The sequence below is a fragment of the Bubalus kerabau genome, chromosome 8 (assembly GCF_029407905.1).
Source record: "Bubalus kerabau isolate K-KA32 ecotype Philippines breed swamp buffalo chromosome 8, PCC_UOA_SB_1v2, whole genome shotgun sequence".
Taxonomy (NCBI): domain Eukaryota; kingdom Metazoa; phylum Chordata; class Mammalia; order Artiodactyla; family Bovidae; genus Bubalus; species Bubalus kerabau.
In genome coordinates this window covers 47,879,528-47,900,644 of record NC_073631.1, presented here as the reverse complement: position 1 = coordinate 47,900,644, position 21,117 = coordinate 47,879,528, and the positions used below count along the sequence as shown (strand labels likewise).

General features: G+C 35.7%; 1 protein-coding gene across 1 annotated transcript in view; it reads left to right on the top strand.

The window, feature by feature from the left end:
- RELN (reelin) overlaps positions 1–21,117 on the top strand; it is a 553,687-nt gene that overhangs the window by 258,506 nt on the left and 274,064 nt on the right. The window contains exons 5-7 of the mRNA XM_055590184.1: positions 1,000–1,032; positions 4,273–4,351; positions 17,179–17,275. Of these exons, the coding sequence (XP_055446159.1) occupies positions 1,000–1,032; positions 4,273–4,351; positions 17,179–17,275 (209 nt within the window). The remainder of the gene's footprint in view (positions 1–999; positions 1,033–4,272; positions 4,352–17,178; positions 17,276–21,117) is intronic.

Here is a 21,117-nt window from a genome sequence, read left to right as displayed (position 1 = left end):
AAATATCTGTTATGGTTCTAATTTTTAGATAAGTGAATTGGCAACATTTCTTCCTAGATTTAGGAGTCCACTGAGAAAAAAAAAAAAATAAAAATCACCAAAGTGTCAGTTGGCCAGTATCCCTTGTTTCCTAACTCTTAACCAGAGTGCCTGTTCTTAAAATGCATATTTGAACAGGTACTCCTTTGCTGATAAATGTTCAAGAGATCATCATGCTTTCATAGTAAAATCCAAACTCCTTAGCATTCAGTTTCATAATCTTGGCCTTCCAATCTTCCCAACTTCACTTTACTACCCCCTCCTCCAAAACTTTGTTCATGTCATGCTGAAATAGTTGTACTTATTCCAAAAGGCCATTCTCTCCTACTTCTCAGTGGCATTTCACTTTTACTCCAGAAAGAAACACCCCTTCCCTCTCCTACCCCAACCTGTCTCCTCCTGCTAGTCTTTCACAACTCAGCTGCCTCTCCTGACCACTGTCTTCTCCTGGGCAGCCTAGAATTAGTATCCTTCGTTTGTGCCCTTCTCACCCTATGACCTCTGAACACTATCCCATAGCACTTATTACACTATACTGTACTTATCTCCACCAGATGGTAAGCTCTTTGAGAGCAAGGAGGGTGCTTTTTGTCCATATACTACCGCACACCCAGAATGGCCCATGGTATGTAGTGGGTGCTCACATTACATTCGTATTGTAAGTTTCAAGGAGTACCTGACTAAACTTGTATGATAAATAACTATCCTGTGTGTAAGGGGTTCTGCTTTTCACTTTATGAGTAATGCATGACTTTTAAATATAACAACTAACTAGTGAGTTGGTCATCTTATTTTAGGATGTTAATTGACATTTTCTTCTTAGTCCTCTAAAAAAGTTCTATCTAGCTCTTTATTTGTTTCATATGGCTTAAGTTTTATAACCATATTTATGATTGTTTATTAATGGATTTTGCTTTTGCTGCTAATAAATCATCTTTCCCTTTTTGTCTCTTGGTTCAGCTCCAACAGAGGCCACTGTGCACCCACATCTAGGTGAGTATTTGAGACTCCAGTGTCACTGACCTCAGTGCTAGATCTACTTGTTTCACTCCTTTGCCATGTGGGCAGGGCATACAGAGATGAGGAAACTCTCTGCCCTCTCTGATTCTCTGATCATTCATTGAAATCAGACTCAGGTCCAGATTATACTTTAACCTGAGATCTCACTGAGGAGGTGATCCAAAAGTCCAGTTTGGGCTAATGAAAGGACTTTTGAACCAGTTGCTGCATTTATCCTTAGAATCCAGTTGGATCTGATCTTTTGGCATAGGATTCTAATGCTGAATTTTCCCCTAAGCCTCTACCCATCATAAATAGTAGAGCATGGAGGCAATAGGCAAGGAGCTATGAGTGTGAAAGCCGATCTGAGATATCTGCTTAAATTAGTGTTGTTGTTGTTCAATTGCCAAGTTGTGTTTGACTCTTCACAACCACAAGGACTGCAGCACACCAGGCTTCCCTGTCCCTCACCATCTCCCAGAGTTTGCCCAAGTTCATGTCTATTGAATCAGTGATGCCATCCAACCATCTTATCTTCTGTCAACATCTTCTCCTCCTGCCTTCAATCTTCCTTCTGCCTTCTCCAACATCTTCTGTCTCATCTTCTTCTGCTGCTTTTAATCTTTTCTCGCATCAGGGTCTTTTCCAATGAGTTGGCCATTCGCATCATGCCAAAGTATTGGCTTAAACTAGCACTGGCTTGTAAAAAGAGAAATAATTTGGCCATTTCTTCAAAAACTAAAATGACATTGTCTAAATAACTGGATGCTTTGTTTAATAGCACCATGTAAAGTTGCTTCCTCTCATTTTTCTCATGATTTTTTCATTCTGACATGTATTTAGTGGGCTGCAGTTCTTGAGGCAAGATTGTACAGTATGGATTCTGGAGCCAAATAAACTGGATTTATGTCACCTCTGCCACTTGGCTTGCATGGTGATGTTGGGCAAGTTACTTAATCTCTCTATGCCTGTTTCCTCACCTATAAAACGGAAGTAATGATAGTACCTACCTCCTGTGGTTGTTATGAGGATTAGATGAATTTGTATTTCTAAAGCATAGTCAGGGATATATATATATATGTAATAATAATATTTGGAAAGAAGGCAATACATGAACAAATAACCATAGAGGCTTACCCACGACTCTGTAAAAAATCTCTGGAAAGCAAATGATCTTTAAGAGTTAAATTTCTCATATATGACATTGAAGACTGATTTTAAAAGCAGTTTCCTACACACACTATTTAATAAGAATGAAAAGAAATCATCCTAGCTGACTCCAGCCTTTTCAGCTGTCTGTCACTGTGGGACTTGCAGATGGGTCAGTATTTGTCTCTTGGGCTTTCTCTTTCAACCTATAAACCCAATTAATTTATTTTTCTCTTTGGAAAATCTGCCTTGAGAAGCTCTACTTTTATGTAATGCTACAGCTTGGGGCTCCTCTTCTTTGGCAGATGAACGCAAGCACTTAGAAGCATGCCTTCTGGCAGCTGAGGCAGCCGGGTGACCCACAGTGGCCCAGCCGCATCTCAGCCATATTGGGTATTTGAGAGAGCAGTACCCTGTAGGCATTTCAGACACCGCATCTAATCACTCAGAGGAATCATTAAATCACTCCCAAGCACAGGAGACATCACAGTGTTCTCTCCAGTATAAATCCATATTCTCCCTGTTGTCGAGCCTAAGGCTTTGAGTCTGAACAGCCATTTCTCTCAATACATGCTGATTCACTGGTTTTCCCGACTTCGTTATGTGCTTACCTACTGGCATACCTGGTATAAAGAGGGTGAGGGTGCCTGCAGGTGGCATTGTTACCAAAGAGAATTTGCAAGTAAACTTTCTGGTATTTGGAGGTGATATTTAATCCCTCAGTCAGTTCAATAAATTATATACAAGTGAACCCCCCAAAAGGGTAAAATATCACTTTTGGAAAAAATAAAAATTTGGGGTTATGTTTTATTAATCAGATTATATGATTTTCATTTTTTATTTTTTTTTTAATTTTATTTTATTTTTAAACTTTACATAACTGTATTAGTTTTGCCAAATATCAAAATGAATCCGCCACAGGTATACATGTGTTCCCCATCCTGAACCCTCCTCCCTCCTCCCTCCCCATTCCATCCCTCTGGGTCGTCCCAGTACACCAGCCCCAAGCATCCAGTATTGTGCTTCGAACCTGGACTGGCAACTTGTTTCATACATGATATTTTACAAGTTTCAATGCCATTCTCCCAAATCTTCCCACCCTCTCTCTCTCTCACAGAGTCCATTAGACTGTTCTAGACCCAGAGAATTTATACTAGCTCAAACAAATTTTCCAAGCAAACCATGGGAATCAGATGAGAAAATTTTCGAGCACCAAATTCATTTTTTACAATTTGTGGAGAAATAATTATCATTCCTCATACAACCTTAAAAATGAGTCTACTTACATTGTAGCTGGCCATGAAATTGTTTTTACTTGTCCATCCTCTATCCAGTGGAAATATCACATACTCTACAGTTCATGAAAACATTCTGTGCTCTTGGTATGACCTGAGTTCTTCTATAGCTTAAAAAGAAGTATTTAATACAATCTCAGGTGTAACAATAATATATTTAAGACTATGGATGGTTTTCTGCCATTCCTCCTGACTTCTAACATGACTTTATTTAGAAGTTTTACTTACTTGTGTAGATAATTTCTCCTATGCAGCTCTGAAGGGGAAAATGTTAACAATTTGGAACACATTAAATTTAAAAAATGAGTGAATATAGGTAATGAGAAAAAGCAAGTCAGGGCAAGAGGGGTAGTAAGAAAGAGAAGAGGAGATGGGTTAGTAAATAACAGCAATGTTAGCTGACAACAAATAGCCACAATGTTCTGTTCCCTTCAGTGCTCTAAAGTGAGTTAGGCACTGACTTTATTCTTGATGTATTGAGCTGTGAGGGGCAAGTCTTGTGTGACCTCTCCTTGTAGGCTAGTGCTAACCTTGGTCTTCCCACCTCTGTGACCTGGGTGACATTTTGGTAGGGTTCTCTTTGGGGACTCTGGTTTCCAGACTTCTAAACAGCAGAGTTAATCTTTTACTTAGTAGTTTAGGGGCACGGCAAATGCAATTAGCTGCTTGTTTAAACTTCTATTTTAGTTTAAAATACTGTTATTCATCATAAATGTAGCATGTTGACTCTTTTGCATAGCTAAATCTATTGTTTAGTATAACCCTTTTCTAAATCTTTGTCTTCCTTTAGCTGAAATTCATAGTGACAGTATTATCCTACGAGATGATTTTGACTCCTACCACCAAAAGGAATTGAATCCAAACATATGGTAAGTTAAAGGATCATGCCTCACTTTGGTCTGTATAAAAGGAAAAAAAAAAAAAAAAAAAAAAAGCTTTCTTGGAGTAGTTACATAAAATTAAATTGCTCTTTAGCTCTACGTTATCAATGAGAATTGTTCAACTAAGGAACTGGGATTAATGTCACCTAGAGTATGTCTATTGTCTATTTCCTGACTTCTTTAAGAACTGAATCTAGGTACCCCTCAAAGCCATGGGTTTGGTCAGTTTTTTTCAGTAGTACAAGTTATTTACATAGAAAACATTGTGCTTTATTATGCCTAATAATTGCATTTATGTTAAAGGAAAGAAGGGAAATGACTTATCTGAAACTGACAGATTTTTTGAGTCATACTTCCAAATAACTTATATGTTACTGGATTACCTCATTTATACTCCAGTCTTTCCTTCCAAAGCTGTTTAGAGACAACCCTATGAGATTTTGGAGGGTAAAGAAAGAATTAACCAAAACACATACATTAGAAACTTATAAATGGATGCATGAATTTTTTGGCAGTTTGTTGTATTTTTCTGACTTTGGAGAAATGAGTCTATCCATTGAGAGCTATAGTCAGTCTACATAATTTGAGAGAATATCTGAATATGTTATTTTCTGTGGTACTAAATGATTTGTGTACATGAATAAGAGTTCAAGATAAATTAGAAGCTCTAATGTAATCAGGTTGTAACCAAAACCCAAGCAATATTCAAGACTAGAAAGAGAATAACCACTTCATCCTCAAATGTCTGCATATGATATTAATTTGTTTTTCCTTATTTTCACTGTTCAACAAATATCAAACCATGATTATTTTATTTATATAGTATATTAAAAAGGAATGTGATTCCTTCTTTTGAGTAGCTTATAGTTCAGTAGAGGAGACACTTAAAACACATTTTTAAAAAGCTTATGATTCAGAATAGAAATCCTTGAGTGTTATAAATAACATACTACAGTTCTAGAAAAGAAAGGCTGACTCTAGTGAGAGTTTCTTGGAGAAAGTAGATCTTAACCTGAGAATTGAAGATGACATATAGGTTTAGAGAGTGTTGATGCTTAAATACAAACAGGAACTTGTCTTTTTCTAGAAAGAAATATAGATTTAGAGAGTATAAGTACACAAAAAAATCAGACTAGACAGAGACATAAAGTCTTATGATTTCTACACCATTAAAGAGATAATTTATCAAAAAGATTTTACTTACCTCTGAACATGTTCTAAATATAAATTTCTTAAAATAAGTTGAAAATCTTGATTAAGGAAAAGCCAAAAACTTTCTAAGCACTACTTCTATCGAAGAAAAATTCTCTCATTCTCCTCACATTTGGCTTTTTTATATCCCATTTATATAGATGTTATCAGATGATTTGTTTCTTTCAAGGCGAGTTCATTTGTGTCAAGCTAATTCATTTTCTTCAGTGAGTTTTCTTGACAAATACAAAATGTGACTTTTATGTGGTCCAAATTCTGTTATTTTTGAAATCAATAAAACGTGATTGATTTTGCTTCACCCATTTTCATGACTGATCTGGTAGATGCTTTCTTGACCGAAGTTATGGATTTTGTGTCCCACTTACTTAACCTATGGTTTTTCCTCCTGTTTTAGAAAACCTTTTATTAACTTTAAAAAGCCATGCACTCCTGCCTTCTATCAAATATGCTTCAGAGTAATTTTGCTTTATCCCTTATTGACCACAATCTCCTTCATCTAGTCTCTTTAGGATTAAAAAGTAATAATAATAGTAATAATAACATAGGAAGCTGTCATCATTTGAGAGATGGCTTTGTTGAACATAAGTGGCAGAGGTTCTGAAATCAGGTCTGTCTGGGTGGACTTTCAAGCTAGCTACTTGCCAGCTGGGTATCTGAGAATAGTACAAAGCTTGCTTTACCTCTCTGAGCCACATTTCTTGTCAGTAAAAGTGAGCCGAGTATTTTCCTAACGCCATTATTTTAAAGTTTGATGAACCTGAAAAGGTCTAGCACATCTCCTAATGTATTGTTGCTGCTCAGTACGAATCAGTTCCTTCTTTCCCTCTCCTATTCTCTGTCTCCTACTCTACCTTTTTGTCTCCCTCCTTCTTCCCTTTCTTTCTTCCTCCTATACTATACTTGCGTTTTGGTCTACTTGCCTCCCAGGAGCTCAGATATGATCCCAAGTCATTATTATTAAAATATTCTTCAGTTAATTTATGTAAATGAGTCCCCAAGTCTTCTCTTACTGTATTCAGATCAAAAACAGACTTCAAATTAAATATATCTATATTATATAATATATATTAATGAAAATACAGTAGAATTATAGAGAAGGGAGAAACAAAGAGTATTAAATATCTTAACCCCCCCTTAAAGTAGACGTAAGCTCCCTATAGTTAAAAACCAATACAATCAGCTATTCCAGTGAAGTATTTCCAATAACATAACAAAGCTCTCTCTTGCTTTCGACCAACATAGGCAGTTTTCGGGCTTCCCTAGTGGCTCAGTTGGTAAAAAATCCAACTGCATTGCAGGAGATCCAGGAAGATCCCCTGGAGAAGGAAATGGCAGCCCACTCCAGTATTCTTGCCTGGAGAATCCCACGGACAGAGCCCCTGGAGGGCTACAGTCCATGGCATCGCAAAGAGTCGGACACGACTTGGCAACTAAACCACCACCACTACCAGGCATTTTCACTCTCCCGAACTCTGTTTTCTTGGTATACATATTGACATATGAGTTTTGTCCCTTATGATATTGTCTTTGATTTTCTTTACCCCAATTAGAAGCCACTGAGCAGCTTTGTGAAAACCAGGAAGGGGAATCCTTACTGACAACCCATAACTTTATGCCCTTGGCACACACCACCAGATAGAAAGAAGCTCAGGGTGTACTGCTTTGGGGCAAATTCCCAAGGCTCAATATATCACTCAATATAAGAATATATATAGAATATAGAATATAGAAAAGCACTCTGCTTTTATGAGCATGTTTCTTCCATAGAGTTTGAAAATCATCATGTGCATTATTTGACTTGAAATTTTTAAGGACAAGCAAAAGGAAAAATTAAGAAACTACAGTCCCATCTGTGCAATGATGGGGAGAGAGATCAGTTTAAATTTAGTCACTCACACTTTATTTGCTTCCATTGACTTCATCTAGTGAAATCAACTTTTTTTCTCACTTCATTTCATATTATTCTTGATATCTAAATTTCTTATCTCTTGTACAAATGACTGTACACAAAAAACAAGGGGCATAAAATGATATTACTATTATAATGAATGAACGTACCAGCTAAGTTATTATCCCAAGTGTATGACAGTGATTGGACTAGAACCAGGAAACTTTTTTACATCAACTCAGTATTGAATCTGTCTCTCTGCTTAGCTTAAATATTAGATTTGATTTTAAAATTAATAAATGTACTTAGTGAAAACTTCAATAATATTAAAAATAACAAAAATAAACCTTCTTCCCACACTAGATCTATATTCCTTCTCTCTAGAGGAATCAACTGTTACCAGTTTCTGTCAGTCCTTCCAGAAATTATTACACAAGTGTTACAGTTATGAATTCTGTCCACAAAATTGGGTATCAGAGAAATAAAACTTTCGTTATTCTTTTTAACTCAATTTCTTTTCATTGTATCCCTTCTGCTAATAGTGAAAACTAAATTTTGGTCAACTTTAGCTTCCCTTCTCCCATTTTTCTGATGTTGTAGCTAAGTATCAGAGAGCTTATTAGTTCAAAGGCAAGGGGTAGGTGGGGACACACCTCTTATTCCCCAGTCCTCTGTTCCTACAGATATCCACTGAATCCTCCCTGTCTCATCTAGTTTTTGGTGACTGGTCCACACAGGTAGCCTTCTTGCCTGTCCTAATCACTCACTCCTTCATGACGATTGCTCCATTTGATCCCTGCTTGAAGGCATGACAACTTCTGCTGCTCCTGGGCCTGGGCTGTGCTGTCATGTCACTGTGGTCTTTCTGCCTCCCTGAGGTGCAGAGTATAGAGTCCTCCTGTGCTTTGACCCCCAAAGGGGGTCTCCCTATGGCGCTGCCAGAGAAGTGGCCTTTTATCTCCCATTCTCTCAGCCATTTCTGTTTGCTTTGTTCAAATAAAGAATGAGAAGTAAAGTTACAAGTGAAGAGAACAGCAAAACCCCTTCATGGCAATATAGTGACGCCTCAGGCTTGATGAGAGGGAGGCTTCTCCACCTTAACTTGGCCCTGATGCTGGGCCACATGCAGGTAGACCTCTGGATCACAACAATAACCACATCAGATCAAATGTACCATTGAACCCAAGAGACTGAGAGAAAGAATGTGGATAGAGCAACACTGACTTACCAGCACTGTTGACAGTTCTTCATTATCAAGTGTGTTCAGTGTGATTACACTCCTGATGATGGAGATGGATCAGTAGAGTCTTGTTCCAATAGAGACAACCCTATAGCCAAAAAGAAAAAGAAAAAACATAGGAAGGAAAACCTCTTATAACTAAATTTAGAAGGAAAGTAAAGACCTACAAATACTCTCTATCTCAACATTTCACTTAAGCATGTTCTACTTGTGTCTCAACTACCTTTTTTATAGTTTATTTTTATGAATTAATTATTTTAGTATCATATAAACATGGTCAGTATTCCATATGAATGGTGAGAAATCTTGATTTTTTTTTTAACTAAAAAGAACTACACCTAATAGCAAAAAACTAGTAACATCCCAGGTACCCATAAACAGGAGAATGGATAAATAGTGATACATTCATACAGTGGCATGCTATTCGGAAATAAAAAGGAATAACTTATTGATAGCTGAAACAGCATGGTTGAATTTCAAAAATATTATGTTGAACGAAAGAAGCCAGATCCAAAATAATTCTTATTGTATGATCCTACTTACATGAAATCTAGAATAGATGATATTATCAAAAGTGCTAGAAATTAGATTAGTGATTGTTTCAGGGATGGGGAATTGACTGGGTAGGAGCATGAGGAAATTTCTAGGGTGATTAATATATTATATATAGTATTATGAGAGCATGGGTTACATAGATGTGTACCTTTGTCAAGCTTGAGATCCGTGTATTTCCCTGTGTGGAAATTTACCTCAGTAAAAAAATTTCAACAGTAATTTTAAAAAATGAGAAAAGTTAAGAAATAGGAGACATTTATGATTCATAACTTGAGTTAAAAAGAGTTCAGAGAGATGGAGAGAGAAAGTTAAAAGAACTTAAAAGTGAGTAAATTTTAAAAAATAATAAGTTTTCTTAAGAGATGTCTTTACCCTCTAAGCAATTAGAAAGTCAGGAAGAATCTTTGTTTTGGCTTACAGATTATCCCTTTAATGCTTGTTTTCTGAAGATCACAGAAGGAATCCAGAGCTATAATATCACTAGGCTCTGATGTTCTAGTGGGAAATGGGAGACTGTTAGAAAACAGGATGATAAATAGCAACTTGAAGACAACAGATGTTTCCCCTCCAGCACAGTAACAATAGCAGAGATGTTCTATTCAGCAGAGATCAGGGAAGAACAAGAGTCACTCATCAGAAGAAGCATCTTAGATGAGTAAGTTGTGATACCAACAGGGATATGAGACATCAAGAAGAGAGACACAAATGAAGTTGTCTCAGATCCTGTGGCACATGGAGACTGCTGTCAGTTGGCTTATCATACAGAAAGCCCCACAGTTTACAGCTAAGGAAGCTAAAACTGTGGCTGGCACTGCATAGAGTTGCTTGAATCAAGAAAAGACTAGAACATTTCCATTTTTATAGGTAAAAAGATCACACTACAGAACTAGAGAAATTGAGATCACAGACTCTGCTGCATCTGATAGTCTCTTCAAAATCCTAATTTATTGGAGCAGTTACCCAGAAATGGAGCAAAAAGATTGGTGATTTGGCGTATTAAAGTTTATTTTCTTTGAGAAAAATAATTATCTAAACAAAGACCCTAAAACGACTGAAATTTTAGTATGGTGGTGAGTTATTCTAGCTGATTCTTTATTTATTCAGTGATCAGTAGTTTAATCCATGTAAGATAAAAGAAGTCAAGCGAGCAGTAAAACTACTTCAGAGTTCCTTAGTATCTTGGAGCCCCCATAGAAAACAAGAGCAGAGGGGACTCCATTTAGTAGACAGGTGTGAAAACTACAATATAAATGTAGTTTCCAGGTAATCAGAACAAAGTAAATCTGATGACCAGTGTCACTGGCGGGGGGGGCAATGACGTTGTTGGGGTACATTGTTCAATGTACAACTGGCCTGTGGGTGGTAAGCCTGTAAGACCTGATGGGTGAAGGAAGCACTCACCATGGGCATCAAGGTCTGCGCATCACTGCTGAAGGATTTCCAAGGGGCCTTTGGTTGTTGTTGTAATGATCACCACTTGGAATCATATCACCTAATATGCCATCTTACCTATTTGACATGAAACAAATACCTTATAAGTTTTCAGGAGCTGGTGACAAAGGGAGACTGTGAATGGGTAATAAATGTCTGCAAAATAATATTTTATCTGATGACTTACCTTTGCCAAAACCTCTAATATATCACTGTAGTTTGGATTGTGGAATTATAATTTAGTTTTAAGGTTTAATGGTCCAATATTCTGATCTTTTTAAAAAGTGTACTTATTATTTATTTGACTGCATTGGATCTTAGTTGTGGCAGGCAGGATCTTTAATTTTCTTTTGCAGCATGTAGGATTTTTGTTGCAGCATGTGGGATCTAGTTCCCAGACCAGGGATCAAACCCAGGCCCCCTGCGTTGCATTCAAGGAGTCCTGGCCACTGGACTACCAGGGAAGTCCCCTGATACTCTGATGTTCTGTGCATCCTTTTCTACTTTTTCTCTTCATCTTCTTGACCTCCCCTTTTTCTACTTTCTCTCCCTCTCTCTTCTCCTTTGTTAGTAACTTTTTTCCCTTATTATAAAACTCTCCTCTAACCTTCTTTCTCTTGCTTCCTCCCCCTCCTTCCACTTACACTGATGTAATTGCTCTGGGGAAAACTTCATCAACAATAGAAAGGTTAACCAGGAGGTGTCCTACTATTAAAATTAGGTGCGAATCTGGAAGTTTATTATTTCCTTCTTTAATCTCTGTTTTTTATGACAGAAATAAGAACTCACTCAATGGAATTAAATGTCAAGTACATTTGAAACAAATGAGAAAATATTTCCTCAAGCAGCATGTACTAGAATTCACCATAGTAGGAGGTCAGAATATTGCATTCAGTAGTAGGGTATTAGAAGGGATATTTTTAATTCAAATAATATTTGTCATTATAACTGTTAACAAAGGAGAAATTAAATTTTTAAACCCTCTGATGAATAGGAAGAGTTCTCTTACCTTCCTCAGTGAGAAGTAATGAGAAAGAATGAACTATAAATGGAATTTGTCATTTTCATATTTAGAGCATGTGTTAGTTCCTTAGAAAAAAAAGTCATGACATTGTTGAAGGTGATATTATTCTCAGTCTTATAGAGTGGACTTTCCTTCCTGTTTTTCTAAAAATATTCCATATTTACAAAGAGAAGAGAATTCTTTGAGGGTTTTTCTTTTTTTTAACTGTGGTCTTTCACAAGTAAATAGTCATGCCTTTTTACTATAAAACATCATCTCTTTGCTATAAAATATGGTCAAAAGTTGAGTGTTCTGCTTATTGAGGTTTTTTGGTTGTGTTTGGTTTTTTGTTTTTGCTTTTTTTTTTTTTGGAGTATAGTTGGTTGCTTGTTGAGGTTTCAGTGGAAAGTACAAGGAGCTCCAGTGTCTCCAAATGAAGTCAGCTGACTGTCCAGCTCCCAGATGGCTGACAGGGTCCTGTTTACTTTGATAGATTCACCAGTCCCTGATCTAGCCTTGCCTTTCAAACTCACACATTAGATTATCAACACATGCAGTGTGAGCTGTACCTGGGGAAAGAGACTTGTTATCTTTGGGTCAGGAAATTATAAGAGATTTCTCTTTTCTCTTTCCACTTTTAAAGTACATTTTATAATCAGATCAAATATTAAAAGTATTTTAATATCTCTGTTCAGAAATGCTGGTGAATAGACAATTGACTCATAGAATACCAGACATCACCTCCTTTAAAGGCAATAAATTGCAGAGAGATAATACAGTGTCCCCAGTCTTGGGGACAAACAGCATGTATCCCAAATGAGAATTTGATAACTGATTGTCACTGAGTTTCCAGATGATTAACTTGTTTCAGCAGAGTGACTGACTAAAGGCTGAGTGATTTCACTCGGATCTAAAAAGAAGAATGAGCCATGTAATTAGACTGCTCTTGAGAAAATAGTATTTCGGTTATTTATTTATTGTTATCAGGATGATGTCACCACCAACCATTCATAAATCTCTGACTGTTCGATGGAGCCCAAGTTTCTCATTAATCCTCCTCCTCTTTCCGGTGTCCTCAAAGACCTGTGTGAGTCTCTGTAGGACATGGGGACCACAGGGATTCCAGGGACATTTCACTTCAGCTTCCTCTGTGCCTCCTGAACAGGGACTTTGGCACATTTTCTAGCCTAATAATTTTAAAATCAGGATTAAAAACATAATTATACCTTCAGAAGTGTGCTCTCTACAGCACAAATGCACACTGAATATAATTTCTAAACAAAAACAGCCACCTAAATAATTAAAAAAAAAATGGAGTATTGGCACCAAAATAACAAGTTTCAAACTGCCAAGGAGCTTGTTAGAGTGAAAACCAAATCTTGGCTCAAAGCATTCTTTTTCTTTTATGTTTACAGTTTAACCCACATGTGTTGGTCAACAAGTACCTGCCTTCATCCTTACTGATTCCTTTATGGTTTTGTTGGTGGAAAAAATGATAGTATGATAATGTGTATATAAAATAGGGATGAATTATCTAAGGATGTACATGACCAAAGGAATATTGAATTTGCTTATGTACTTTAGTCCAGTAAATTCATTCTGAACATTTTCTATGAAGTCCATGACATTTCTTTTATTTTTGTACATTTGTATTAGCAAAGCAAAACCCCTATCCTATAAATGAAAAAAACAACTTTTAAGAAAAGATGCTAGGTTTTCCAGATGAACTCTGATAGCAAAAATGATGAAAAACATTTTTGAAATGCGCATGATTTTTGTAGAATTGGAGTTCTTTTCTTTTCCTGGCTGCATTAGAATGGAGTGGGAAGGATATTGGACAAGGAGTCAGGAAAACTGGCCTCTAGTCTCATTTTATAATTTGTAAAATGAGGGGGTAATGAAACTCGGTGATACTTCAGATGCCCTCCAACTTGAACGCCTAATGATCTGTGAACTCTAGTAATAGATAAGATTCATGTGGTACCTAAGCATGTGATAAATAGATTCAGAGAGAGCTCAATAAATTCAGGCTTTGCATGGTCTTTGGGGATAGCAAGCATTTCCCTTAAAATGTCTTTTAATCATACTGTTCATGAGAGTATATTTTGAGGTGGGCAATTCATATGATGTACTTGGTATTTGTCAGATTCTTATGTTCTGTTTTTCATATGGAGAAAAAGAAGGCAGGGGAGTAGGTTCTTAGATTAGAGAAATATTCACTATTACTTTTAAGCAGAGAAGCAATTCATTTCTAATCCTTAGCTTGGGAGGTCACATTCCTTTTTAAATTGAAAAACAAAAATCTGTTTAACTGAAATTATTTAAAACTTCCTCTTTCCATCAATCTCTGAAGAATATGTTACCTTACTTTACAGAACCCATCATTTTCTTGAACAAATTCAGTTGGGAAACTACAGGTTAAGATGTTAGAAATAAATAGCACTTTTCTTGGTGTTTGTACCACTAAAGCTCATCACAGTGCCTATAGGTTCCTAGCACAAGTTTGTTAATTATAATAATGAATTAATGAATGATAAATGAGTAAATACACCATTGGCAGCTAAGAGTGGATTGGATTTGACTACCCAGAAGGATGTGTTTTCAAAATAAATTACAAAAAGTTATGTTGACAAACCCAGTCATACTGTGAGAAATTCAAGCAAAGGGCATTTAAAAGACCTTGATGGGAAACTAACAGATTTGTTTCATTAGTCCTTGGTGAAGCCATTGTGGCTCCAGGTAGCAACAATTCAGTGAGTAATAGCTGGTATTTCAAGATCTTTAAGATTCAACTGGGTACCAATGCCTTTGTTAATTTTAAGTTTCTGGATCTATAAAGCACATCAAGGAAGAAAAAGGTCCAGAGGGGTTGTTGAGCCAAGTGGGGAGAATGCTGTAACTGATTGCCTTTTTTGTGTGTTTATTGGTTTTTTAACTCCTGTTATTCCACAAAATAGAAGTGGTTCTCCAAACACATCAAACATCTACTATTCACTGGTTCCCTAGTGCCAGGCTATAGGCACCTATGCTAGAATCATCTTTAAACAATATACAGATATCTAGGCTACACCTGAATCCTATTTAACATAAACTGTGGGTGATGGGGATTTGAAATACATGTGCTTATACAGATATTATTTTCCCAATATACAGTTGATTTGGGAACTGCTGATCAATATTTATAGATAGAATGATTGCTTTGAGAATTCAAATATCAGGCCTCGGACTTCACACCAACAGTGATGATTTTAGTTTAGAATTACTGGAGGAAAATGTCAGATAGTCCATGTGAGGGTTGAACAATCTTTTAATTTCTCTCTGACAAAGCTTATTTTTCTTCTGAGTCATTTCACAATGCCTTGGAGGACAAATAATCCTCATCTATCACTAAGAAGCCCACTATGATTTTGATGCTACTTCTCTGTACTTCAAAATCACACTCCTTGGGAAAAATTAATGTATAGTTTTAAGAGTAGAAAAACAGTAGTAAAAAGTTCATGTAACAGATTCTCTGTGGGGGAAAAAAAACCTAACATACTTGTTTTGGATGAAAATGTTGGAAATCCATATCAAAAATAGTTAAAGCTTATGCTAACATTTGTATCATGCTTGCTCTGTTTGAAGTGTGCCAGGCTCTATTTGAAGTGCTTTAGACCTCAAGCCTTAGGGCTTCCCTGATAGCTAAGTTGCTAAAGAATCCGCCTGCGATGTAGGAGACCTGGGTTCAATTCCTGGGTTAGGAACATCTGCTGGAGATGGAATGGGCTACCCACTCCAGGATTCATGTGTTTTCCTTGTGACTCAACTGCTAAAGAATCTGCCTGCAATGTGGAGGACATGGGTTCGATCCTTGGGTTGGGAAGATCCCCTGGAGAAGGGAAAGACTACCCACTTCAGTATTCTGGCCTGGAGAATTCCATGGACTATACAGTCCATGGGGTCCCAAAGAAAGTGGACACGACTGAGCGACTTTCACTTTTCACATCATGCCAAGCATAAAATGGTGAGCAAGAGACATATTCGTTGCACCATGAAGCTACTACTGTCTCTTGTAACATAAAGGACATTTTATTAGAATCTTTCTTTACAGTAATCAAGCAAAGATTTCAATCTACTAAGATATGAGATACTACTGTTTCTCCACAATTCCATGTCAGAAGTTGTTCTCTGTTTATTCTTAAAAAAATCAAAGCTTCTTGACATTGTTGATCTTATTTGTGTGGGAATATAGCTCAAAAGATGAGAATATTTTTTCCATGCAATACACATATAGGAAATACGTCTATTTATTTGCCAAGTTTTTACTTATTGTGCTTCTGCCTCTTGGCTTTATGAGCTTTGTGATATCTTTTCATACCTTTGTCTTCTTCCTATTTGAATAGGACTTCCTGCTCCTTCTTTTCTCTGAGATTAGCAAACAACTGAAAGGGTCTGATACAACAATCTTCAAAAACGAAGGGCATACTTAGTGTCCTGTCCACAATGTTTGGCACCTAGAATGTGAAAGTCTTTGAAAATGTCCTTTCTGCATGAAATACAGCTCTCATGCACTTTGAGGTTCAGACTAAGAAAACACAGTTCAGTCTTTCTACATGTAATGAATGTATGTTGAAATATCATAATCCCAGAGCATTATAAATGTTACTGTAAATATGCAAAGTCAAATCCACAATATTTGTATTGTCAATTTATACTGAAGACATGAATATATTTAATTTTGATATTCTGTTCTAAGATTTTATTAGCCACTTCATAATAATAAGGAAAGCAACTAAGTAAATTATTTGCAAGTTTAACATTAACTCAGTATCCAAAATTTGCTTGGATTAGAATTTGTATTTATTTAATATTATTATGTGGATTAAATACAATCTGATTCCATTATTTTTTGCATGGTATATTTTGTAGACTTGCACATCTATTTTAGGACAGTTATTTTAAACATTGATGTTAATCATAATTCAAAAGAAAAAGGTTTAAATTTGTAAAACACCTTTGGATTTCAGAGATATATGGTTTTAGTTCATTATATAAGTGTATATAACTTTGCTTATCTTTAATATTAGCAAAATACTTGTATTGAACATAGTTTGTTATGTAATAATTGATAATACTACTAACTGCCACTATTAAGTGCCTACTATAAGATTAGTTCTGTACTCTGTGTTTTATATACATTCTCTCATTTAATCCTCATGATAACTATGTGATATTTAGTTCAGTATTATTATCTTCATTTTACAGATGAGAAAACTGAAACTTTGGGAAGTTAAAGTAACCTCCAGTGCCAGTAACTGAAAGAACTAGGATTGAACTTCAAGTCTTTCTGTTTTCATGCTTCCTTAACTTGTCACAATACAAAATACCATTACCTACCTGGAAATGTTGATTTCAACTGAATAACAATATCTATTACATCTTTTGAGTGATAAACCACTCTGTGCTACTTAGTTCGCAGATTGAGGTTGTGTTCTGTGTTCCCATAGGGTGGAATGTAACAACTGTGAGACTGGAGAACAGTGTGGTGCAATTATGCATGGCAATGCTGTCACCTTCTGTGAGCCATATGGTCCAAGAGAATTGGTAAGTATGTGCTATTTATGTACATTATTCCAAATACATTGTCTTTACTGAGTTTTTTTGCAACAAAGGTTTTCCTACTCAATTCCAATTCAGATGAAAATGTGCAGTATTACTTATGAGTCCTATTGCAAATATCTCAAAATTAGGGGGAGTGATTTTAGTTTATTTTCAAATGTAAAAAAATAAAGAATTTAGTAAAAAAAAAAAAAATTGGCAGCATCAATGGATCTCATTAAACATGGCACGTCATATATATGGCTTTTTAAAAATATGGGTATGACATGCATGACATATGATATATACAAGAGACAGGTATTGTATATATAATATCTACATAATTTGTTACTTTATAAGTCCTTGTATAAAGCTTTACTTTTATACTTCTTATCTCCTTGTAATTGAAAAATGTTAGATGAACAATTTTATCACATTATTTTTACACTTTGTTTCCTAATCACCTAGAAACTTTAATGAAATATTTAAAATGAAAGAACAGACTAAATAAACCAGTTCTTAAAAAAGTTTGGTTTATGCCAAATTGTTTGACAGTAGGTTATTTTAATTTAGATGATTAGACTTTGTTTGCCAAAAATAAGTCCTTGGCTTATGTGTAAAATGCAACATGAGCATTCTAAAATTGAAAGCAATTAAATCATTAGCCATCAAATATGACTAATGAGCCTTTTGTTGTCACATGGTACTTCTTTCTGGCACCAAGACCACATTCATTTCACATTCTTGAAAAAGGATGTATTCTTTTTCTTGAAAAAGCTAATTGTTGTCTTACATTTCAAGCTCAGTTTCTTTGTACCTAATGTTCTTTCTGCCACATCTCTTATGCTTTGCCTTTCAACTTGAGTTTCAATGCCTCTCCTTTTTTCTCCCACATCTTCCTTATCATGCAGCTTTTAGTAACAAGTTGTATTTTTCACCCCTCCATCATACATTATGTTTCAAATTAATTAATTGTAAAAGTGGCCAAAGACTGCCTTCCACCTTAAAAAGGAGGAAAAAAATCTAGCTAGGTAATTAAAGGAAGATTTAGTTGTCAAATTGTGAAAGTCAATTAATTTTTATAACATGGTTCTTATTTTATGCTGCTTGAATACCCCTTTCATGGCAATAGACAAATTTAATTTATTAAACATACGAGCTTCAGAACGTTGATAAATTGAAGAGTTTTTAGTTGAAATTAGAACACAAACAGAATTAATTGGATGCAAATTAAAATAATAGGTACTCATAATTCAAATCTTACAAGGTGTTATAATATTCCTGCAAAATAAATGTGACTCTGTAGTGAAAGTCTTCTTGAAAAAAATAGATTTGCTAGTACATCTTAAATAATATACTATGACTGAATTAATTACCTATAAACCTTAAAACAAAATTAAATTTTTGTCATAGTTAATTGAGCTTAGAATAAATGACCATTGTAGAATGTCCTCCCCACTCAGTAATATTTCAGGAAATGCTTGGCCAATTCTTTTTTGTGTCTAATTAATGAGAATAAACATATCTAAGAATATAATGCCAAAATTCATATTTATGTAGCATAGAAACTGAAGTATCTAGTTTATTTGATTCTATGTATATTTAAGTCTGATAATTTCATTATATTCCAGTATATTGACTATTAGAGTTTATATGCTCAGTGGGCTAGTTTTGAATTGTGTTATATAATTAATATAAGATTAGCTTTTCAACCAAGAAGGAAAATATTCAAAATAATTATCTTCACCCAAGAAATGAAAAAACATACACAGATTTATGTTTACATCATAAGTATTTCCCTAATATGAGTTGTGTTGTAGACTTAAAGGGAACAAAATGAAGATTCATTAACAAAGATAAGAATGACATCTACATTTTATACACTAGGAACTTCCAGTTTCCAGTTATTTTTATACTGGATTAGTATCCCAGGAGCAAAAATATATATTGTATCTAAATTGTGTTTACAGAAAAAAGATCAATCAAAAGAAAAGTGATGAATTCAGTTGTCAGTTAACAGGCTATTATCCACTAAAATTCAAATATTTTCACTTCAAAACTGAATCCAGTAAAAACTGTTGTGCATGAGAACTGATGAAAGTTATCAGCCCCCAAATATCACTTTTAAAAGTAGATATGTATACTTTAAAATTTTTCATAAATCCAGTTCTTACTGAAACTGTGAAACAAGGAACCATAGATCAAGGCAAAGAACTTTGGAAGGCCTAATTTTTTTAAATGCCTAAAAGAGCATTTCCATTTTGTGAATTTAGTCAAATGGCCATTTCATTTCAATAAAAGACAAAGCCTGAGAGAGGAGGTATCTGCTACCACATGGGCATACTGTGCATTTGTGTTCCCACTGCTGCTCTGCTGCGCAAGCCTCACGTGTTTCATTACCTCAGTGAAGTCTCCATGTTTCAGGGAGGGCACTAACTTGATTCATTTTGCTAGTCTGAATTGAAGGTAATGAGGAATTCATTTACCCATTCCTCTAAGAGAAAATGTGCTCTCTCAGAGCTTAAAATAAAATTAGTTATGTTACTCTCCATTTTTTAAAAAATAAATTATTTACTCAATTTTTCTCTCATATTTGGAAATGTGTTTTAGTTACAATGAGGAGTTTGGGCTAAAACAGGATTAAATTCAGTACAAATTTATAGGGAAAAAGTGTAGAATGAACAGATTCAGCCTACAGTGAATTCTTCAGATTCATTTGGTGAACACACTAATTTTCTATAATTTGGAGTTTATTTGATAATTTAAGAACAGTGAGATTTGGTAGTGAAAAAGTCCTCTCTCTGATATTCATCAGTTCAGTTCAGTTCAGTCGCTCAGTCGTGTCCGACTCTTTGCGACCCCATGAATCGCAGCACACCAGGCCTCCCTGTCTGTCACCCACTCCCAGAGTTCATTCAGACTCACGTCCATCGAGACGGTGATGCCATCCAGCCATGTAATCCTCTGTTGTCCCCTTCTCCTCCTGCCCCCAGTCCCTCCCAGCATCAGAGTCTTTTCCAATGAGTCAACTCTTCGCATGAGGTGGTCAAAGTACTAGAGTTTCAGCTTTAGCATCATTCCTTCCAAAGAACACCCAGGACTGATCTCCTTTAGAATGGACTGGTTGGATCTCCTTGCAGTCCAAGGGACTCTCAAGAGTCTTCTCCTACACCCTAGTTCAAAAGCATTAATTCTTTGGCGCTCAGCTTTCTTCACAGTCCAACTCTCACATCCATACGTGACCACTGGAAAAACTATAGCCTTGACTAGACGGACCTTTGTTGGCAAAGTAATGTCTCTGCTTTTCAGTATGCTATCCAGGTTGGTCTTAATTTTCCTTCCAAGGAGTAAGTGTCTTTTAATTTCATGGCTGCAAAATCATCAAAATCTCTTTAAGAGGTTCTTTAGTTTTCAGAATGGCTGATGTAATAACTTTGCAGACTGAAATTATGTATTTGAACTCAAGAATAATAAATAATTTATAATACCCAAATGTAAATATAGGTGAACAGATTTTATAGGCAGTGCTTTGTTGGTTTTTTTTTTTCCCCCTCTTCATCTTTCCTATCCTTTCTTGTAGCTGACAATTTTACTAATAAACTAATTAGGTCAAGGTAAAGGAATGAGAGTCAATCATTCCAATAGTCCTTAGCTTCCCTGGTGAAGAAAACAAATAATGGAATCAATGACTAATCAAAGTCTAAGGTCACCCTCAGTTAGCACATGTAATTTGAAATTTGGCACTATTCCAAGTGATTTACTGTTTGCTAGCAGAGGTCACAACTGTGAAACTTGATCATCCAGGTGACGCAAGCATCCTTTATTACACCCTCAGGATAAGTATCAAA